This window comes from Solea senegalensis, linkage group LG16 (genome assembly GCF_019176455.1).
Source record: "Solea senegalensis isolate Sse05_10M linkage group LG16, IFAPA_SoseM_1, whole genome shotgun sequence".
In the NCBI taxonomy this organism is placed as follows: Eukaryota; Metazoa; Chordata; class Actinopteri; order Pleuronectiformes; family Soleidae; genus Solea; species Solea senegalensis.
Genome location: NC_058036.1, coordinates 21,318,948 through 21,339,841, shown reverse-complemented (window position 1 = coordinate 21,339,841; position 20,894 = coordinate 21,318,948). Strand labels below are relative to the sequence as shown.

At 41.3% G+C, this 20,894-nt stretch overlaps 3 protein-coding genes across 4 annotated transcripts; 2 read left to right on the top strand and 1 right to left on the bottom strand.

The window, feature by feature from the left end:
- Window positions 1-122: 122 nt before the first annotated feature.
- On the top strand, window positions 123-8,879 carry LOC122783393 (protein only RNase P catalytic subunit). 2 transcript variants are annotated; one of them, XM_044048161.1, is made up of 10 exons: window positions 123-921; window positions 999-1,137; window positions 1,256-1,487; window positions 1,557-1,852; window positions 2,230-2,277; window positions 2,379-2,511; window positions 7,196-7,306; window positions 8,096-8,244; window positions 8,358-8,556; window positions 8,653-8,879. In XM_044048161.1, the coding sequence occupies exons 1-10, from the start codon at window positions 513-515 to the stop codon at window positions 8,791-8,793; spliced, it is 1,857 nt and encodes a 618-aa protein (XP_043904096.1). In that variant the 5' UTR covers window positions 123-512; the 3' UTR covers window positions 8,794-8,879. The 2 variants fall into 2 exon arrangements, with proteins under 2 accessions (XP_043904096.1, XP_043904097.1); XM_044048162.1 differs by lacking the exon at window positions 8,653-8,879 and having other exon boundaries at window positions 8,398-8,496.
- Window positions 8,880-9,305: 426 nt separating this feature from the next.
- psma6a (proteasome 20S subunit alpha 6a) lies at window positions 9,306-13,068 on the top strand. The gene is made up of 7 exons (XM_044047671.1): window positions 9,306-9,508; window positions 9,987-10,081; window positions 10,230-10,311; window positions 10,634-10,789; window positions 10,869-11,047; window positions 11,551-11,645; window positions 12,242-13,068. The coding sequence occupies exons 1-7, from the start codon at window positions 9,433-9,435 to the stop codon at window positions 12,297-12,299; spliced, it is 741 nt and encodes a 246-aa protein (XP_043903606.1). The 5' UTR covers window positions 9,306-9,432; the 3' UTR covers window positions 12,300-13,068.
- Window positions 13,069-14,302: 1,234 nt separating this feature from the next.
- On the bottom strand, window positions 14,303-17,893 carry nfkbiab (nuclear factor of kappa light polypeptide gene enhancer in B-cells inhibitor, alpha b). Its single transcript, XM_044047672.1, has 6 exons — window positions 17,561-17,893; window positions 16,195-16,300; window positions 15,876-16,086; window positions 15,337-15,425; window positions 14,969-15,229; window positions 14,303-14,867 (listed from the first exon to the last, which is right to left on the bottom strand). The coding sequence occupies exons 1-6, from the start codon at window positions 17,812-17,814 to the stop codon at window positions 14,832-14,834; spliced, it is 957 nt and encodes a 318-aa protein (XP_043903607.1). The 5' UTR covers window positions 17,815-17,893; the 3' UTR covers window positions 14,303-14,831.
- Window positions 17,894-20,894: the final 3,001 nt, after the last annotated feature.

The window sequence follows — 20,894 nt, the reverse complement described above, 5'->3', positions numbered from 1 at the left end:
GCACTGTTTATATAAAATCGAAATGTTGAAATGAAAATTTCTTCCGTATTAAAGCAGATTTCGAGAAATTGATTTCGATACTTTTTTTTCTTGGAACAAAGTTGTATTTCCGGTCTCTCACAAACGGAGCTGTCGATCTTTGATGACGTTGACGTGTGCGACTAAAATCATGCATATGATTGTGTGTGTGACAAAAAGCTACTGTAGAAAGAACGAAGCCGGGTTAATTGTTCAGTTTGGACATCGATAATAAAAGTGAGTCCGCTCTAAATATATATTAATGTCTATAGAGCCAAATAATATGATGTTATTTGCGTGACTGTTGGACTTTCGAAACAAAACAACAAGGTTATCTGGTTAGTCTCATTTGCAATTTATAGAGTCATGTAACTTATAGTATACGCAGTCTTATGGTGAGTTGTTTGGGATCCTGTAGTTAGTAGGTGAGATGTAGGATAACGTGAAGAATAAAATATTAAAGTTCTGATTAGAAGTTAGTTAAACTATAAAACATGGGTCTCAACTTCTTATCTAAAGTCCTAATATGCTTGAGACCCCGACAATCTTTTCTGAATGAGTTAAAGTCATCGCAGCTTCTTCCCACGTCACGCTTTCTGAGCTCCAGAGACTCAAACTCCAACTCAGGGGGCAGACAAAATACTGCCGGACAAAACAGGGATGGACACAGAGGAATGAAATATAACATCACCAGACAAAGACAGGGGACATTATGGGAAGACTCACTGGATAGAGGAGATAATGGCTTCACTGGGAAACGGAAACAGTCCCTCCCCAAATCTGTGTTTTCTGCTGGGACAGCGAAAAGGACAGCAGAGATGTTGAAGAAGAAAACAGCTCTGGCTGCTGAGGATGAACAGGAGCCTGAGAAGGAGCTTGACATGAAAGCAACTAGACGAGCAGGTAATGAAAATCATAATAGTTTAACAATTGACACCTACATCTACAGGAATTGATCAAAATAAATGAATGTTTCATAGGAAAGCTGCAGCCTCCTGATCGACCACTTACCATCGCCGAGTGGAGGAAGCTGAAGGAGTCTGTGGGAAATCTGCCACGCTTTGACATCAAGATGATTTGTGCACTGTTTTCCTCTGGATCAGAGCTGGGGATTGCCAAGTGAGACAGAGATGTTTTTTGTGTCTGTGATTATTTTTTTGTATTACAGTAACTGAGACCTTTGCAGAAGTTAATCATGTTGTAAATGAAGAGCTCTGTTGTAAATCCTCTGCCACAGGTCTCTGCTGACATTTGTTGCCGTGGAAACGGGAACTCTGTCCTATGAGCTGTTATTACGGTACCTCACGCTGTGTGTGCATGGCGGTCATGATGCTGAGGTGTTTGATGTCTATGGAATCATGCGAGGTCGTTTCTCTACACTGGACACAGGAGCGTCGAGCCTCTTCATCAAGTCCTTCAGCCGCACAGCGAGGTGGAGAGAGGCTGTCAACATCCTGCATGAGATGAAGGTGAGGAACTCGTTTATAAAGCACGTTAAACCAAAGAGTCTGTCGTTAACCTTATGTCACACCCAACAGGTCGTCACCCCATCGCCACGCAACTATGGCGATGTCATTGCAGCAGCCATGTTACACGGCGACATGATGACTGCCTGGGCTCTTTATGATGAATTAATTGAAAATGGACTGAGTCCACAACAGGATACCTGGGAGACTCTGTTTAAAGGAGTGAAGAGGACTACAGAGGTGGAAGCAGACAACATCTCTCACTCTGAATATGAGGAGAGGCTGCGGGGGATTCTGAGCGGCATGAGGAACAACCAGATCTACCCGCAGTACAACCTCGTCAGCAGCATCAAGTCCTGGTTTGAGAGGTACGATGGGCGGGGTCGGTGGCAGTGGGTTAAGAGGTGGGAATCTGAGAGTGGATGCACATCACAATAAGATATATTTTGGCATAATGTACACGATGTCGCCTAAAAAACCTTTAAAACAAACACGACCCATGAGGTGATAAATCATCTTTTTTTTTTTTTAAATGCATTGAAAGTTGAAAACAATATTGTATACACAAGTTAATGCAGTTTACTGTGGTAGAGGGAGCAAAGAAGCAAAAATATAGTGACTACAAAAATGTAAGACATTGCAGCTTGTTTGCTTCTTACATTTTAGGTGATATTGCCTTTTGTATGGTTCTCTTTTCTCTCTTTTTATCACTGTTCTGTCTTTCTTCCGTCCTCCCTGTCTTCAGTCTCCCAGGACAGAAATGGACAGGAAACTGGACCAGTGCCACCCCGAAGTAATTATGTCACTTCTCACCTCAACATTAAATCTTCAGAGCACATTAAGTTATATACAGATACATGTATATATGTATTGTGTGTGTGTGTGTGTGTGTAGGGGTCTGTGTAGGTGTTGCGGGTCGGAGTTGGAGTCCATTCAGCTCACCGCTGATGAATACCAAGAAATCAAAGACAGAGTGATGACGGACATCATTCAGGGACGAGATGTTTTTAACAAGACTACACCAGAGGTAAACACACACACACACACACACACACACACTACAGTCCGCCTGTCCTCTCCAGATTGAAGACATGGTATTAATTAGGGACTTTTTGAGTCCGATAACCATACTGATATCACAAACTTGAGTATCTGCTGATATGATATCAGTCAAACTGTAAAGCTTTTAACAAAACAATTTGTGCTTGATACATTCCAAGGTATTTCAAGGAAATAGTTCTTCATTATTGTCCCATAAAGAAGAAATAAACAACCAACAACATCTGATTTTACATTTTTTGTATCAGACTGATACCAATACTGAGTATCATATCGGCTCATCCCCAGTATTTATACTGATTAAAACGTGTTTGAGCAGTTTTACTTAGTGTCATTATAAGTAAGCATAATCTACTCTCATACAGTTTATTCATTTTAAATTGATACAGTCAATATTTAATCAATATTAAGTAGCAAATGTTCAGTAACGTCTGTGTAACTGGTCCCCAGATGGCGCCGTTGGTTATCATGTAGTGAATTAGCTGAAGCATCAGTCTTTCAGTATTTCAGATGAGTGAGATGAAAATAGCCTATGAACTGATCTATTTTAATGCACTTTTAAAGATTGTACTGACTGATTTCCCTCTGAAAATACTTTGACATTTAGTGATAATCCATGACACGTGATTATGTCGCCCAGTCTTCTGCACATAAGGCTACAGTTTACACTCATAATTTAGATTTTTACAGCTCAACACATAAGAGAGAGTGTGGAAGTGTGTGTTCTTGTATGTGTTACCTGTCTTTCTGCACTCTACCTTCACATAATGTGGAAATGCACGTTCATTATTTATTATCTTTACTGTCTTTGCTGCTGTGACAATGTAAAGGACATTATCTTTATCATATCTTTATTTACCTTTAGGACGTTTTCTGGTCCTAATGAGGATGAACAGTCCATTCTGAGCAATTTGTGAAGTGCTTAACGTTAGGCATTTATTGGTTATGGTTAAAGTTAGGGATATGCTTTGTTTAGGCTGTCCAAATAAAAGGAAGTCGATGTGAGTGTTTGTGTGTGTGTGTGTGTGTTTTGGAATAAGCCTGAATGTGAACATTTAGGCTCAGGGCAGCAATAATTGAACATGGTAACTTAACTTGGTGAGCAGAACCAGGCACATTTCACTCTGTCCACAGTGTTATAAAATGATGTTTTTTAGGTTCTCATCTAACTCTCTGCGAGAAAGTAAATAAGGGAATTTCCCCAAAATGTTAAACTATTACTTAAAATTAAACTTTCTTAAACAAACATTACAGGAGGCAAACATGGTGTGTGCTGTGTATTTAAGTGTATTTAAGGTTTTATAGGAGTCACACTGCCTGTTTGATCACAGGTAAGGCTTTGATAGTAGGGTTTTAACAGGGTAGCACACACACACACACACACATACACTACTGCATCTTTATTAAGACGCGTTCCTATTTGGTGACCAAAGGAAAAGCAGTCATCACTAAAAATATCACGTCTTTCACCTGAAATAGTTAAATAAAGAAACACGATAAGATCAGTAATAAGCAGAGGAAGTTTGCTTGTGTTACTGTGTAATAGTTTGTTAAATAGAGGGGATTTCCAGCAGCATGTGGAGCACCATGTGAACCTGGACCACTGCACTGCAACCTCCTGCAGGAGCAGAGACACACACGCACGCACGCCGTCTAATTCGGCTTCGTTTATTCTAAATTGGTGGTAATTTGGTTCAAGGACAAACAGAACAGAGCAGACAACAGAGAGAAATGTCGTGTGTGTGTTTGCTGTGCTGATGACGACGAGCAGGAAAGCGTGAAGCGTTTGTTTGCTCGAGAGTTTTATAAAAATGTATATTGGGAGTTTGAGCAGCGTAGACACAACTTGCAGCTGCACAATTTACTTTATGAAGTGGAAGTTATTTATCGAACTAAGAGATTTATATTACACTTGTACCTCATCATCAACCTTTTAATATTTACTTGATTCTTTGGGCCATTAAACATAGAAAACACTAACACTGAATAATGTGGATAAAAGAAAACACTGATCAATATTTTTTAACAGATTACTTGATCTCTACTTTGCTTTGCTACTATAAATAATAATAATACATAATCTGGTTTATTGAGGCTGCTGCTGCAGAGACACACAGTACTGTATGTGCAGAGTTAATCCCTCTGTATAAGTGCTTTAAAATCACTTGTAGATTAAAACTAATTACAGGTTTATATAAAAACACGCTGCTGACTATTTAAGGTAATAGATATTTACACGCACGGCTTTAGTCACATTCAGCCGGTTTGTTTTTAAAGATTCTGTTTTTGTTGTTTTAAAGTGATAGAATAAGTATAATAACAGAGAGTTTAGCATCTGATTTATATTCTGGTTTAATTTGTACATTATTCAAGTCAGGGGTAAATGTTTTTAGAGAAGTATCATGCTTTGAGTTTGAGAAATAATGGTTCTTAAGTAGTAATATGAGCTTGTGTGTATGTATGTGTGTGTGTGTGAGAGAGAGAGAGCGAGAGAGAGAGAGTGAGTGTATGTGTGTGTCTGTGTCTGTGTCTGTATGGTGTGTGTGTGTGTGCACACAATGAGCTGGTTTCATGTATCAGCTCTGGAAAGTCCCTGTATAATTACACTGGACTTTCTGCTGTCTTTCTCCTCCTCCCTTTCTTTCTCTCATAATTTTTCTTTGCCAATTAAATGTTGTTTCTCTCTTTTTTCTTTTGTTTTAGTTCATCTGCACTTTTCCGTCTCTCACCATCACTGTTATTCTCTGATTCCTTTTTTTCTCCTACTCAAACTACACGCGTCAAATCAAAGCCTGCAGCTGCACATTGTTGTCACGCAATTAATTGTTGTGCCGTACTATTCTGAGTTTGTTTGGTAAATTAAATCAACCGAAAATAGACGGCGTTGCATCAATGGGGCATTTGCTGACATTCTCTTTAGATCACATTTTGATGGAAGGAGGAATATTGCATATTTTTGCAGTCACATTTTCATAGTGATAGTGTATGCACAGTCAAGTTTCAAGTCCAGGGGAATTCACGCCGGCCTATTTCCATACTGCTGCTCTCTAAAAGTGAAATTACAAACAGTGTTCCCCTCGTGGTTTGAGTGCTGCGTGTTCCTGTTATAGAACAAAGCGGTTCAAAAGGAGGTAGAGCCTTCACACTTATGGCCTTTTCCACTATGCTCCCAGCTCGCCTCGGCACAGCACGGCACGGTTTAGGTTGGTTTTCACTACAAAAAAGTACCAACTCAACATGGGCGGAGTCATCACTGCACGTCTGCATGAAACTGCAGTTGTTTGTTCAACTATTTGTTCAGTACAGTAGATTTTAGACATTTCCCTGGTCATTGTTGGAGATTAACGTTTTTAGGATTGTTAAGTCTTTTTAACTGATCTACAGTTCGGCATCGTTCGGCTTTGATTCTTGTGTCGGACATCTCTTCCTGTGACGGCACCCTGACCAATCAGTGGCCGGCAGTCTGGCAACTTCACACATCGTAATCATCTCAGCTCATCATTAGAACGAAGCTGTAACACAGTATGGTGCATATGACTCAAGTGGGAACTCTCAGGTGGGTTAGAAGAATAAAAAGGGTCTGAGGCTAGTTAATACTAAAATGAACATAACACCAGACTGAATACCTGCAGATATTCCACAGTTCAGAGAGAGTTAGTGTGAGTGCTGGGCTGTGCAAATAAATCGCAATCAAATGTGATACATACAATAAAGATGCTGAGAGCAGGCCACCTAATATTCTGCTATGGAGGAATTCAATCTAAATGAACGGTTGTGACACGAGGAAAAGAAAAGTTACCGTTCCAATCCACAGCCAGTGAACTCTCATAACAAATGATGTTGTAGTCCGTCGTGCTGCCAGCTGGCAATCTGCCCTCTGAGCACTGAAACCAAAAAGTCAGGTAGATTTATTACTGAGAGGCTTTTGATCAGTCAGGGAAAAGCCAACAATCAGGCCGGTGAGCTCACAGCTGGAGTTTAGTTACGCTCCCCGACCACAAGAAGGAACCAACCCCTGATGTTGTTTTAAGGAAGTTCTGGAGACTTTTTCTATACATTTTCAATTATCCTGTCACCTTTTAAAGGCGGGAGACTGAGCAAGCCTTTCATTATCCACATGTAGACATCAGAGTAATGCATTAAAGTGCGTTTGAAATCATGTTCTCCCTGAGCTCATGGACATAAAGAACACATTCTGTAAAGAAGAAGAAAGTTTTAGCTCCTCACTGGAAAGCCAAAGTAGACCCTGCCCCCCCCACACCAAAAAAAGTGCACTGCAACAAATTGTTCTAAGGTTTATAAATAAATGTTTCCACCATTCCATTAACATTGGACATTTGGTCCAGAACAAAATATCTCAGAAATGAAATTTGTTACAGACTTTCATCTTTTAAGAACCACAGTGATCGAATGACTTTTCCTAAAATCCTACGAAATACATAAGAAAAACACTGACCCTCGGCATCAGGTGTTTGTTGTATTTGCTGGTAAATATCTCAAAAATCATTCTCAAGAGGTCAGGACAAATTGCATTAATGCCACGGTGTAAGAACTGGTATACGCTGCTTTTATACTTTTCTATCTTTCTCAGGGTCACATATTCAGATTCACTTCATCTCTGTCTAAAGTCTCTAAGTATCTCTCTCTTCCAGGAGCTGGAGCATTTCAAAGAGTTTGTGAAGAGGAGACCGTCTTTTGATGTGGTCGTGGACGGACTGAATGTAGCGAACGCCAACAAGGACAAGAGCAAGCAGTCAGCGACGGTGAGAGCACAGACACGCACACACACACACAACAATCAGCAGTTTTACAGTCAAGATTGTAGTGCTCTCTTCCCACAGAGCATATATCTCTGTGCGACTCTGGGGCTTTTCTGTTGGTTGCGTAATGAGTCAACCTGCAGTGTGTGTGTGTATGTTTGTGTGAAAATGACAGGTGTATGTAGGCGATGCCTCCATAAAAGTCCAGTCGCTGATTTTAATGACACCTAGCCCACTAGTCTGGCTGCCCACATGTCTGTCAGAGTCTGTGTCTGTGTGTGTGTTGAATATGTGAGTCTCCGTCCAAAATTAGTCCGATGTTTCTCTGACACTCTTTGCAGCTGCAAGACACAGGAAAGTCCATACGTATGAGTCTGCTCATCTAGTCTATTGTGTAAAAGCTAAATAAATAAGCTTAAATACACCAGGACCACAGGCAGGAAAAAGGCACAGTGTGTAAAATGAAGCAACATTTACAGGGGAAGTTGCATGTTCAGAGAACCTATGTAGACTTCAGTTAACATTAAAGATGTTTAGTTTGTCTATTGTAAAAAACATGGTGGCCTCTACAGAGCTGCACTGGTGTCATGAAAAAACAGCAATGTGAGTGAAGCACTTCTTTATCTGCCAAGTGAAGATAAATTCACCTACATTTTACACACTGGACCTTTACATGTGTTTATGAGAGACATTGGAGGTATTAAATACGAAATCAGCTCCAAGTTTCATTAAGACAACATTTGTGTCAATCAATATACTGCATACCTGTGTCCTCCTGTGTTTGTGTTTCAGTTGTTGGCAGTGGTGTCAGAGCTGGAACGTCAGGGTCTGACCGTGCTCGTGCTGGGGAGGAAACACATGCTGCGGCCCTCAAAATCCTGGGAGAGGCACAACATGAATCTTATCCAACTAAAAGCCCATTGCTTCTTCACTGACAACATGTAGGTACCTGAAAATAACAGAATATTGTGGAATAAAGACATAAGAGCAGGGTATGCCACATACTGAGTACAATTTATAATCAGTTTACCTGACTTTTTTCTGTGTCTGTCAGTTCAGAGGATGACCCCTTCTTGCTGTACGCCACTTTGCAGTCTGGGAATCACTGTCGGTTCGTGAGTAGGGACCTGATGAGGGACCACAAAGCCTGTCTGCCCGACGGAGCCACGAGACGGCTCTTCTTCAAGTGGCAGAGAGGACACCAGCTGGTGGTGGATGGACAGGTTGCAGCAGGAAGGATGGTCCGATTTCAGGTGAGGAAGAGGAGGAACAGGAGGAGGAGGGATTGTTATGATACAGAGGCACAGAGGAAAAAAAAGCTAAGCAACTAACTGTGTGTGTTTGTATAGAGTGTTCCCAGCTATGACACCATTGTCCAGACTTCAGGAGACTCGTGGCACATTCCCTATGATAACACAGAGGACAGGACCACCTACGAAGTGCCACAGCAATGGCTTTGCCTCATCCGAGGCTCCAACAGCACACAGTGATTTCACAGCACAGCATTTTGGTGTCTGTGAACGATATGGTTTGAATGTAACGGTGGACCTCTAAATAAAATATATACTACTCTGCATGTTCGTGTTCTGTTTTGCTCGTAGAAAAGGGATCAGACCATAAATAACTTTTATGGGCAGCTATTATGTGAAACCCCTAAATCAGGGGTTTCCAACTCAAATGACTTGGGTGTCTAGTTTGCTCAGTAGGGGGCCGCTCAAGTGAAGAAAAAAAAACATTGGTGTAATAACATTTATGATATTTTACATGGCAGAGGAAAATAAAAAGGGAAAAGGGAGACTTGTTGTGAGGGGTAACAACAAAACAATTCTAGCTAAAGTCCAATATAATATGTCAAGTAAAGTCAATTAACAATTATTTTGTGTAAATATGACCGATAAATAAATAACACATATAAACACATTTGACTGCTGTCTTTGACACTTTTTTGACTTTCATTCACACAAAACTAAAAAACGCTGTGCTTCGAAGTTGACCCGGAAGTGAAAACACATACTAACCCAGATCACATCCGGAGTAGCCATGTTTTGCTTTTAGTGTTGCCCAGTGTAGTTTCACTTTCTGTCCAATATTAATAATACCTGTTATTTGTCACCGTCATCATCATCATCATGTCTCGGGGCTCAAGTGCAGGCTTTGACCGACATATCACCATCTTCTCCCCGGAGGGAAGACTCTATCAAGTCGGTCAGTGATGAAAGAAATGCTCTGTCATCAGCTAGCAACTAGCTAGCAGTTTTTAGCTTACTCATTCGTAGTTTATTGTCATATAAGACAAATAACTATTTGGTATTTCGTTGTAGCCTACTATAGTCACATTAACACTAGCGATAATTAAATTCAGTAAAAAAAAAATGTTCTCCTGTAATTGCAGTTTTCAAGTTATCTGCCACAGTTCATATTAATGTTGTTATTCCACTAAAAATGATTTTGGTGACACATGTCGCTCTTAGTTTAGTAGCATAAGCATATTTGACTTTATATATTAATATAGTGCTGCATATTTAACAGCCTCAGACCTGGAGCAAATAACTTGTTTCAGTTATTCAAAAAACATTGATTGTAAATTGAAATTGATTCATCGATTTTTAAAATAGATCAATAATCGACTAATCATTGCAGCCTTCATCCTAGCCCTATATAACTACCTATCTCGCCTTTCCAGAATATGCCTTCAAAGCCATCAACCAGGGCGGACTGACCTCTGTAGCGATCAGGGGGAAGGACTGTGTTGTTGTTGTCACACAGAAGAAAGTTCCTGTCAGTATACAGCACATGGACACACTATAAACAAATCAAATCAAATGTTCATTTTTCTGAGATCAGATTCACAGTCTGTCATTATGCTCCTTGTATAACTGGTGTACATTGTTCTTTTAGTGATGTCTGTATCTCATTTCTCTCACAGGACAAGCTGCTGGATGCCTCGACCGTCACACATCTGTTCAGAATCACAGAGAACATTGGCTGCGTTATGACCGGCATGACTGGTGAGCTAAGCCTCGTCCAGCTGACAGGGGAATACCCCACACTCACTGAGCATTAAGAGCTTCTGTCAACAGGACTTTAAATAAGATGTGCCCCGTGTGGTCTGTAAGACCAATGTCTTACTTGGAGCATGGAATACATCTGTTTGATCGAGGATATTTACAGTTACAGTTTTGAATTACAAAAGAAAAATCACTTTTGAAATCGGTTATTAATATCAATATTATTTTTAAAGATGTTCATTATATTCTTTCATGTAGATAATTAAATCCTTGAGCGTAATTGTGTAAAGTCCACACAGGTATTGGTTAATCTTTTGTTCAGCTGACAGCAGGTCTCAGATACAGAGGGCCCGGTATGAAGCAGCTAACTGGAAGTACAAGTATGGCTATGAGATCCCCGTGGACATGTTGTGTAAACGTATGGCTGACATTTGCCAAGTTTACACACAGAATGCTGAGATGAGACCATTAGGATGCTGTGAGTAGCGTTTGTGTGTGTTTATTCATGTCCATAATTACTGTATATGTTTCAATAATGTTTAATTACCATCCTTCAGGTATGATGGTGATTGGACTGGATGAAGAGTTGGGTCCACAGCTGTATAAATGTGATCCAGCAGGCTACTACTGCGGCTTTAAGGCCACAGCGGCTGGAGTCAAACAGACAGAGGCCACGAGCTTCCTGGAGAAGAAAAGCAAGAAGAAGCTGGACTGGACTTATGAGCAGACTATAGAGGTGTGTGACACAGAAACATACTTTCACTAACAGTGATGTGCTGTAGGGTTTGGATACCTGATCCAATGGGTTGGGCCAGGTTTTAACAAATATTTAAAATTGGATTAAGGTAGGATTACGCTGGCTAATCTAGCCCGAGAAGAAACCATATATTAGAGTTTTATTTCATATCTATGAGGTGATTAACATTGCACATGTGTCTGCAATCAGGGAAAACAAGTAATGCAATGATTTGGGTGCAGGGTAACACAAACTTACAACAGCTTTCTTTATCTCCACCAGGCTTAGGTTGAGTACAGGCAATAAAATGCACCCTGAGTCATGCACTAATGTTGTCAGAGCTTTTATTCGCTCATATTTAACTCGCTGACTCCATTAATAACTATGTATTTCTATATTAATTTACAGGATGAGCTCTACACCCATTTCTTTTCTTTTTTTATTTGTGTCACTTCTCCTCATGTTGCCGTTTTGCCTCTCCGCCCTCATTTCTCTCCAAACAGACGGCTATCTCATGTTTGTCGACGGTGCTGTCTATTGACTTCAAGCCCTCAGAGCTGGAGGTGGGAGTAGTCACCACACAGGAACCTACATTCAAGTAAGTGTAAAGACAGAGGTACAGAAACTATCCCACAAGCCATTAGAGAGGAATATGATCCTGTCCACAGGTAGAACAAATCTGTTTTTCATGGCCAGAGGCTCCAGTGTGGGTATTACAGAGAAAGTAAAGTAGGTGTTTGCTTTATTCTTTGAAATTCATCCAAATTTCCTGGATGAATTCCCCAGAAGGAAATCAATCTCTCTCGCTTACCAAAATGTGCTCTTACCTTTTTTCAAGTCTTTCATGATTGCATTTGCGCTGAAAAATGTTTTTAAACTGTGTCCAGAATGCATCAGTTATCTGTAAAATCACAGAAGAAAGTAGACAAAATGGTGTAATGGAAATTCCCTTTTGTTTTGTGTGTGTACTTTTATTCGAGTACTCATGGAGACCAAAACCTGGTCCTAATGAGACAGAGCATCATTTCTGAAGAATGTTTAGAGCTAAAATTTGAATTGTTGTTTGGTTATGGTTAAGTTTAGTGGTTACGGTGTGTGTGTGTGTGTGTGTGTGTGTGTGTGTGTGAGTGTGTGTGTGTGAGACTCTGGCAGAACAAAACGATCTGAGCGTTAACTGCTGTGTTTGTGTTCCAGGATTCTGTCAGAGTCTGAGATTGATACTCACCTCATGTCTCTGTCTGAGAGAGATTGAGGAAAGTTGGCAGCCATTTTGCAGTCGTCATCGCGTTGCACTCTGAAATGGATGATGAATATTAAAACAAAAATAACTCCACCTCCTTCACTGAGGATGTACAGCACAACCAAGTACAATACAGAACAATGTGGTTATTTAATAGCAGGTGGGTAGAATACATTACCCAGCTGCTCTGTGGTCACAACCAGGACCTGAAAAGACACAGTAATAACCGCATATCCAGCCCCTCCTACAGTTTCCTTTCATCCACACTGAGACATTGCTTCTGCTTCTGACTGCCAAACATCACAGAACCTGAGAAGACGCTGGACATTCACATCAGTCCACCATATACGACGCATCAGCCTCTGACCACGGTGTCCTTGCTTGATCCTCCTCAGCTAAGTGTGACACAAACCACCAGGATGATTGAGGTGTGGACAGCTCCTCTCACGTATGGACTCCAACAACACCTGAGTCACTGTGTCTGAAATGGTGCTTTCTAATCTAACCCTCTTTACTCAGGGCTGCCACTACTCCTCTTTTCTGAATCCCCTTAAATTTTTATTCATCTACCTCAACGTCTCTCCTCACCACTGTGTTCTACTCTATACTTTGTAATAACCCAGGGATCGGTCAGCTGTGATCTGCTCAGGTCAATATCAACCTACAATGACGAATTATAAAAAAAAAAAGTTTTGCGTCCCCTTGTGTCTCGATCCTCCTCTCCTCTGCTGCCAACGCTGTACACTACTACACTTCTATTAAACACAATGTTTTTATTCAACACTTTTGTTTGGCTTTTCTCTTTTTGTGGGTTAGTTTCACTGTGATCTGCTGCAGCATTCAACACTCATCTGATCTGCTCACACATTAAACAACAGGCAGGGTCGGCTCAAGCCTTTATGGGGCCCTAAGCAGCTGGTGTAGTTGTGTTATTTCCACCAAACCAGTGTCACTTTTGCTTTTGTTTTTTCACGTTAGAGGGCAGCACAGTCACAACAGTGGCCTCGTATTAATTTACACTTTCATATTCAAAGTCAAGCATCAAGTGTGGTGATGCTTAACAAGTAAAGCAGTTTTGGAACAGATGCAAATGTGCACTAAGTAAATAATTAAGCCTCTCTTTTATAATACTGCAGGTCATTACAACAACACAAGGAACTTTATCATACTGGACTACATTAAAAGTATACCTAATAAAGTGGTTACTGATATTTATAGAGCAAACATGAGCATTGCCCTGGTTAATTTTTAATCATAAATCTACATTGTGACAGCAGAATCGCTCAAGTGTCTTCATGACATTTGGTAAATTATTGAACTCCAGTTCAAGTAAAACTTTCTTCCTCCCCGAGTTTGACTGAAGCTTCCTGGACCACAGAACAGAAATTCCCTTCTTTGGAAGAACAAGGAAGCAGGAATGTCGCAAACAGCTGAGTGTTCTGCTGAGAATTTCCCGTTCCTTCCTATATTAGCCCCACCCTCTAAAAATAAAACTTCCAGACGACGTGAGTGACCAATCCCCATTCAGCACACACTCACAAAATTTCCCCAAAGCCTTATCTCTATGCACACACACACACACACAGCAGGAAGAACTGTGTTGCAGACCAGTTCCTCATTCAGAAGATGCAAGCTGTCACGCTGTCAGGCCTTTCCTGCATGACATGAACTTATCTGACAGACATCAGTGTTGATGGAGGCGTTCACAAGAACAGACAACACCAGCAGAGACCAACGTCTGTCCTGTTTAAATACAGTTACAGAAGGGGTGGAAAATTCCCAGTAAATTTCCAGAAACTCAACTGGACATTTTGGATAGTTTAAAGAAATGTTCGTATACAAATATAAACATTTTAACCTGGGCTTAAATGTTTGGCTTCAATAGATCAGGTTTGTTGAAATCATCTGTGACGTCATGTGATGGAGGTCATGTGTACAACATTATTTACCAACTATATTTAAATGACCAACCTTCAATTTTGAACATTTCCCGTTTAATCACACACAAGGCCGTATCTGTTAAATATGCGTCTTTTAATTTAACTGGAGTTTGCTGCGCTGTTTGCTGTCTGACATTTACAACCTACTCAAACTGTACAGATTCACAGATTCCATAAAAAATACATCTCAGTATACACAGCATTTACAATATCACACAACAGAGCTGTTGCACGGTTCATCTGTGTGGTTGCTGTCGTTTGTGATAACAATGTTCGCAGAACACAAGCCATCCTCTCATCGTGTCGCAAAGCCGTCACGCGCTAAAGTGTCAGTTCACACCTTGCCGTTTGCTCTCCTGCAGCCTGCAGTCCTCGCAGGGTTTCTTTGGCCACCGGTCTCCATCTTTGCCCTTTTGCAGCTGCCCGTCTGTCCTTTTTTTTTTGTCAGCGGTTTAACGCCCGCTCCGCGTCACCCACGCCGCCACCGGGCTGCCGTGACATCGTTCCAGAGGGCAGCAGACGAGCCGAGCCATTCCTTCAGTCCTTCACTGCCATCATCACAGCCTCGTTCCTCTGTAACTTCCCCCGCGTCTCTCGTTTCCTGCTAATGTCCATTCCAGTGAATGTCATCATAACCCACCTGTGGACACACACGCAGAGGACAGAGGAAGTGGTTACACACACACACAGAAAGCAAGAGATTTTCATTCATTATTAAATGACACAATTCTCTCCACGCACCTCCTCGTCAGACTTGTCGTCCTCCTCTTCCTCGCTGTCGTCTGATTCACTGTCAGGTAGATCCCTCAGTGCAGGGTTGGTCCGCGAGTACAGCTCCTGCCTGATGTCAAAGCTGCTGTAGCCGTAGGTGAGGTGGTAGGGGGAGTGGCCTCCCGAGGTCAGGAGGTTGGCGTCCGCTCCCTTTTTCAGCAGCAGTTGGACCAGCGAGAGGTTCTGCTGATCCACAGCCAGGTGCAGTGCACTGCGGCCATTATGCTGCTCCTACGAGAGGACAGAAGATGTTAATGTTGTAAAGGTAAAAGTGTTGACTGGGTCTTAAACTGTGGATTTTAAGCGTGTATCTTCATGAGTGTGTGTGTGTTACGTACCTTTGAGTTGATGTCAGCTCCAAGCTCAACCATGTTCTCCACCAGTGACAGGAAACCATGAACTGAGGCGAGATGGAGGCAGTTCTGACCTGAACGACACAAAACACAAGATCAGTTTAACTCACGTGAACTTCTCTGTGTGTGAATTATAATTCAGAAAACAACACAATTCCACATTTACTTTACACTAAAAATGTGCTTTTTATGACCCATCTGTGTACAAGTCTAAAAGTAGAAGCTCATACCTTCTCATGCGATGCTATGAAAGAGTATTCCTCATGCTTAAACACTTCCTTCTGTCTAATCATAGTGTTCAGGGATAATGGGCAGCTGAAATTATATTTTGGTCCACCGCCAGTCGTAAATAGCAGCCGAGACCGTGTCTGTTTTCTAAAGCAGAAATGACCATCTCCACAAAACACTCTAAGCGTTCCTACTAAAGTCCTGTGTTCTCTCCTAATAACGCAGACAGTGGGGAACCGTTTTAACTTTATCTAATATTAATAATATAAACTTCTGTTCATATACTACCGACTCACCATCGTAGTTGTATGCCGCCATCGCCGTGTGTAGGTGCTGAGTGCGAGAGTACTGCGTGAGGACGCTGAAGCACAGCAGGTTGCCATGACGACAGGCGATGTGAAGAGGCGTGTCCCCCCTGTTGTCCACCATCGTGGGGTCGCAGCCGGACGCCAGCAGGTGCTGACACACGTCAGCCTGGTTCGTTATTACCGCTAAGTGGAGAGCAGTCTGGAGTGGGAGAGAAAAATCGAAATAAATTCTTTGTGTAAAAAAAAAAAACATAAAGACACAAAAAAAGACAGAGGGGTAAGACAGTGACGGTGAGACCTCACATACCTGTCTCAGGTCATTCTGTCTGTCCAGGAAGTCTGTGTTCCTGGACACATCAACCATAGATCTGATGTAATCTTTGGCTTCATGGATGACGGCCAGATGAAGTAGTCTGTAGAGATACAGAATAAAGCTGTTAAAGACCAGTAACCACGTTGACATTTTGTAAACAAATAAATAAATAAACAAACAAACAACAAGCTTGTACACACCTATGACCATGACAGAAATATTTAGATTATATTATTATATTATATAATATTTAGACTGTCTCCTTTATATGAAAAACTGGAGATTTTTCTGGGTAAAACTCAAGTTAGAAAGATCTCATCTAGCCTGGAAATGCCTCAGGATCCTTCAGGAAGTGTTGCTGACGAGAGATAATCCTGCTGCCACTGAGACTGACGACTTTAGATAATTTAGTGGGAATACGTGGGGGGACGGACTGAAAACCAGTGTGAATAGGTTGTTGTGTGATGTAGATACACATTTAAACCCACTGCAGAGCTGTGGCTTTAACACACGTTACACGTGAGCTGAAATCAGAGTAACACGGTTTTCATGCTTCCAAGAGTTCATTCCCCCGAGTCACAATGTTCAACTCTGACCCAGTGGAAACTCATTTAACAACAATGACAATAATGATGATAGTGATGATAATGATGAATGCACAGCCTCTGATTGCAGTTGTGTAACATACAGTAGAGGCTTTGGTCTGTTTGCTGCACACTTGGATAAAAGCTACTGAGTGAATATGAAAGTTTGAAATGCTTCATGCACAGCAGCTTAAAGAGACCTCAAATGTTCAAGTTAAAGCATCATTTTTATTATCAAACTTATATTTTTTATGAGCTGATTTAGTGACTCGTTTATCGACACTGGCTTTAGTTTTCCTGCAACAATAAGGCACAGGCAGCTCAGTGCGTGTAGGGTTTCACTCTCTGTCTCCACTGCTGTAATTTAAGGACTTTTTTCTACTTTTTTTTTTCCTCTTCTTCTCGTTTCATAGGCGCGCGCGTGTCCGTCGAATTCCTTGGCCGCGCGCCTGGGACTTTCCCAACCTGACCCGCGGCCATAGTAGATTCCCTCCTGATAATGAAGCCTTTTGTTTACGTCCAGAACCAGCGGCCATGGACGAACATAAACCCATTACCTAACCCAACACCTCCTCTGTGTTTTAAAGCATTTAAGTTGTTGAGCCCAAACTAAAAGTCAGGCCTGTGCGTTGTAAAGACTTCAGTCACAAACCCGTTCCCCACAGGAAAAGGAATCAAATTTCCTCCGAGACCCGAGCTGGGCCTGCTCCAGTGACTCTGCGGCTAAACTCCCGACAAACTCACGCGTGAAATGAACATGTTGTAGGCAGACTTACGTGTCTCCGTCCTCCGTGGTCTGTGTTTTCCACTCCGGCTGCTCCTCGACTGCAGCGGGTGGATGTTGGTGATTCGGCGGCTCGAGGCTCAAGTGGAGCTGGCGGATCTCGTCCGCCACAGCCTGGTACTCCTCCTCCTTCAGGGAGTCCAGGCCGCTGTCGAGCCGCTCCTCTGTCGACTGCGCCGCCTTCTCGTCTTTAGAATCTCGGTTGTAATCCATTTGGTTGAGTAAAGTTGTCCGGTGCAGGTCCATGTTTGTGTTCGTGTGGTGTTGTCGGTGTCGGGGTGCGTTTGACTGCGGACCGTGCTGTGCAGCAGCAGTTTCTGACGGAGGGAGGGCGGGGGGGAGGGGGGGCGGAGCTTACAGCGAGGTGGGGGATTTCCAGAAAAGTGTCACTCAGAATAACACAGTACACAGATCTGTGGCTCCAGGAGGGGATTTCAGACACATATAAACACACGAGGCAGTCTGCAGTCATACAACAGTCTACATCTGCTGCACAAAAACACCACATTTCCATTAAGAAATATGGTATTTTCTGATTTTCTGCATTTACAGTCTATTAAACTTAGAATTATTAGATACCAGGTCCGGCCCAAGACATATGGGGCCCTAAAGCTGAATTTGACACCACCACCACTAACTCAGAGAAGCCAGTACTTGACTGTTATTGATACAATAATTATTGATATTATTGATATTTATTTATTTTTTTTAACTTTGAGGCAGGGGTGTCAAACACATGGCCCACCGGAGAGTCCAATCTAGCCCACCAGAGGATGAATTTGTGAAAATTTCACAGTATAATTAGAAGCTAATCATAATGTCAAATACCATATTTCTCGGTCCCAGATACCTGTGATCTGTAGGTTGTAGTGCACCTGTGTAAATGGTCTTTTTAGGCATAATATTGTTGAAATTGCATTTATTTTCCCATGAGAAATGTCAGGTTGTTTATAATGTTTTGTAAAAAGACACTTCATAAAATGCAAAACCAAGGGAAACATTTGTAGTTGTTAATGCATGCATTGCAACTACAAAATAAAAACAAACCACTTCAGCGCAACACGATTCTAAACATAGCTAAAAAAAAAGAAATCTAAATTTCTTTTTTATGTTAAAACATTTTTTTATCTCCACACACACTTTTTTTAGTAATCGAATCGTTTTCAAACTGAAATCACAGTTTGGAACGATGCAATCACTGAATAATAAACGACTGCTGCACGTTACTTCTTTTTGGAATTGTTCTATTAAAAATAAATGTGAATAGACTCATACGTTCACATTTTCACATATTTGTATTGATTTAGAATTTAGAGTCGTTAATGTTTTGATTGTGTTGTCTAGTTAATCAAAGCTTGACTTCAAGAAAAAGAGAAAACTTTGCAAACCAAATCACAATATCTAACAGAAAATATACTGTATTTTTACATATATATATATATACAGCTGTAGAATTGAAGGCAATAACCCATGAATTTGCTGTTCATGCATTAATAGTTTAGATACCACAGTTTGTCTACTGACAAAATGTAATTGAAAGACAGTTTCAGTGAAACGTTCAAACTCAAGTGCAAGTCTGATGCTGATTTCAGGGTCTGCTCTCTTGGCTTGGGGGCCCAGATAAACGCCTCTTACTGTTGTTTTTGTTTAATTAATATTCCATTAATGAGATTCTGAGGAACAGGAGCAGAGGGATGGAAGTATGGAAAGTCCTCAAACTACAAGGCTGTTTGTCAGCATGTCCCTGCTGCTGAGTTACTAAAACAAGAGGAAATGTTGCTCTGCACGGCCTCGACACAGGACTTTCCTCCAAAACTTAACATGATTTCAGCACGTTTGTCAAAAACACAGACACCACACGGTGACGCTTATGCTGGATCTGATGCTGGTGTCTGTGCTGACACATCATGACATTGGTCTTCATGTTACGGCAGATATTTGTACATAAACAGCATAAAGCTTAAAGTGGTTTAAAGGTCCCGTGTGTGACATTATCTAGTCAAACTGGATATAAAACCCATAATTATGTCTTAATCACTTAAAATGAAAGATTGTTTGGTTTTTTGATGCTTTACAGAGGCTGCCATCTTGTACTGTCATGTTCCTGCAGCAGCCATTTTGAGGCTTATTCTGCAAACAGAGAAGAATGACAGGCTTTATGGTTTGCAAACACCACCATAGTTACCCAATGCACTTGGAATAGGGAAGGGTAAACAGACGAGTCCTGCGGTTTTTACAGTGTCACCATTAGATGTCACCGATTCTTACACAGCGAACATTTAAAGCTCATTTTGCCGTGGTTGTTGTTTTTTCAAAACTGTAAGAAATCAATGTTGTAATGTAATCTTACTTTACTTAAATAAATAAAGAAATGTGTTATTTGATCATCAGACAGAGGATCTGAGACACAAGTCTCAGAGGACGTGAGGATTGTAAATGACAATGGATAAAATTGACCAAAAGTCACTTCCTTCAAAGAAAATAAAAACCCTACACTGCTCATTACTGTCACGTTTTATGAATAAAGGTATGAAAAAAAATTAGTTAATAAGTTTTTTTAAGGGAACTCTTAAGGGTCAATCAAATATGTTAACATCTATACAGTGGTATGGGAGTCAGACATCTACACTAATACTTAAATCCTCAAACCAACAAGTTGCCTCTGTAGTCTCAGCATTAAAAAAAGAAAAGAAAAGAAAGAAATTCACCATCTTTCCGATCACTGGTTCTCAAACTGGGGTTCATGACACAAAACTCTCCCCCTCTGTACACCAGTCTGAGTATTCTGTGGGGTCGACACTCAAATGGTGCAGATTATCTTACTGTCTTACGATTAGTGAAGTGAAGCATGTATGCATTTACTAATTGTGCTGAACATCCTGGCAGCTGTTTCTGAAACACAGTGACTAACTCTGCTGCTGCTGCTGCTGCAGATGTTACCGACAAGTTGCTCAAACCTGCACTCACTCTCTCTCACTTCCAGGAACCTCACATCAGGTCAACCATTCAAGTCGCTCGCAGATAAAAATGGAAAGAGTCCAAGTTCTGCGAGACTGTGACCTGCCCCTTTAGATGATAGTCATCATCCAGATGAACGTGATGTTGTGGAGGCCTGGGGGAAACTCCAGGCCTTGTTTTTTACCTCCCATTGTTCAACGCGTGTGACCAGTTAGACTGGGAAGCTCAAGCTTCGCTCAGTCTCAGTACATTTTTTCTGCAGCAGTTGAGCAACAGGATTGCAATCAGGAAAGGAGGCTCACAGATATGCAAATGATTTTTCAAGCACTGACGTTTGAAACCCCAGAGTATTCACTACAGTAGGTTCT

Coding starts and splice junctions, on each gene's coding strand:
- LOC122783393 (XM_044048161.1), top strand. CDS start 513: ATGGGTCTCAACTTCTTATCTAAAGTCCTAATATGCTTGAGACCCCGA. Junction 922..998: donor GAAAGCAACTAGACGAGCAG/GTAATGAAAATC, acceptor AATGTTTCATAG/GAAAGCTGCAGCCTCCTGAT. Junction 2,512..7,195: donor TTAACAAGACTACACCAGAG/GTAAACACACAC, acceptor TCTCTCTTCCAG/GAGCTGGAGCATTTCAAAGA.
- psma6a (XM_044047671.1), top strand. CDS start 9,433: ATGTCTCGGGGCTCAAGTGCAGGCTTTGACCGACATATCACCATCTTC. Junction 10,312..10,633: donor CGTTATGACCGGCATGACTG/GTGAGCTAAGCC, acceptor TCTTTTGTTCAG/CTGACAGCAGGTCTCAGATA. Junction 11,646..12,241: donor ACACAGGAACCTACATTCAA/GTAAGTGTAAAG, acceptor TTTGTGTTCCAG/GATTCTGTCAGAGTCTGAGA.
- nfkbiab (XM_044047672.1), bottom strand. CDS start 17,814: ATGGACCTGCACCGGACAACTTTACTCAACCAAATGGATTACAACCGA. Junction 16,301..17,560: donor ACCACGGAGGACGGAGACAC/GTAAGTCTGCCT, acceptor GTATCTCTACAG/ACTACTTCATCTGGCCGTCA. Junction 15,426..15,875: donor GGCGGCATACAACTACGATG/GTGAGTCGGTAG, acceptor TGTGTCGTTCAG/GTCAGAACTGCCTCCATCTC.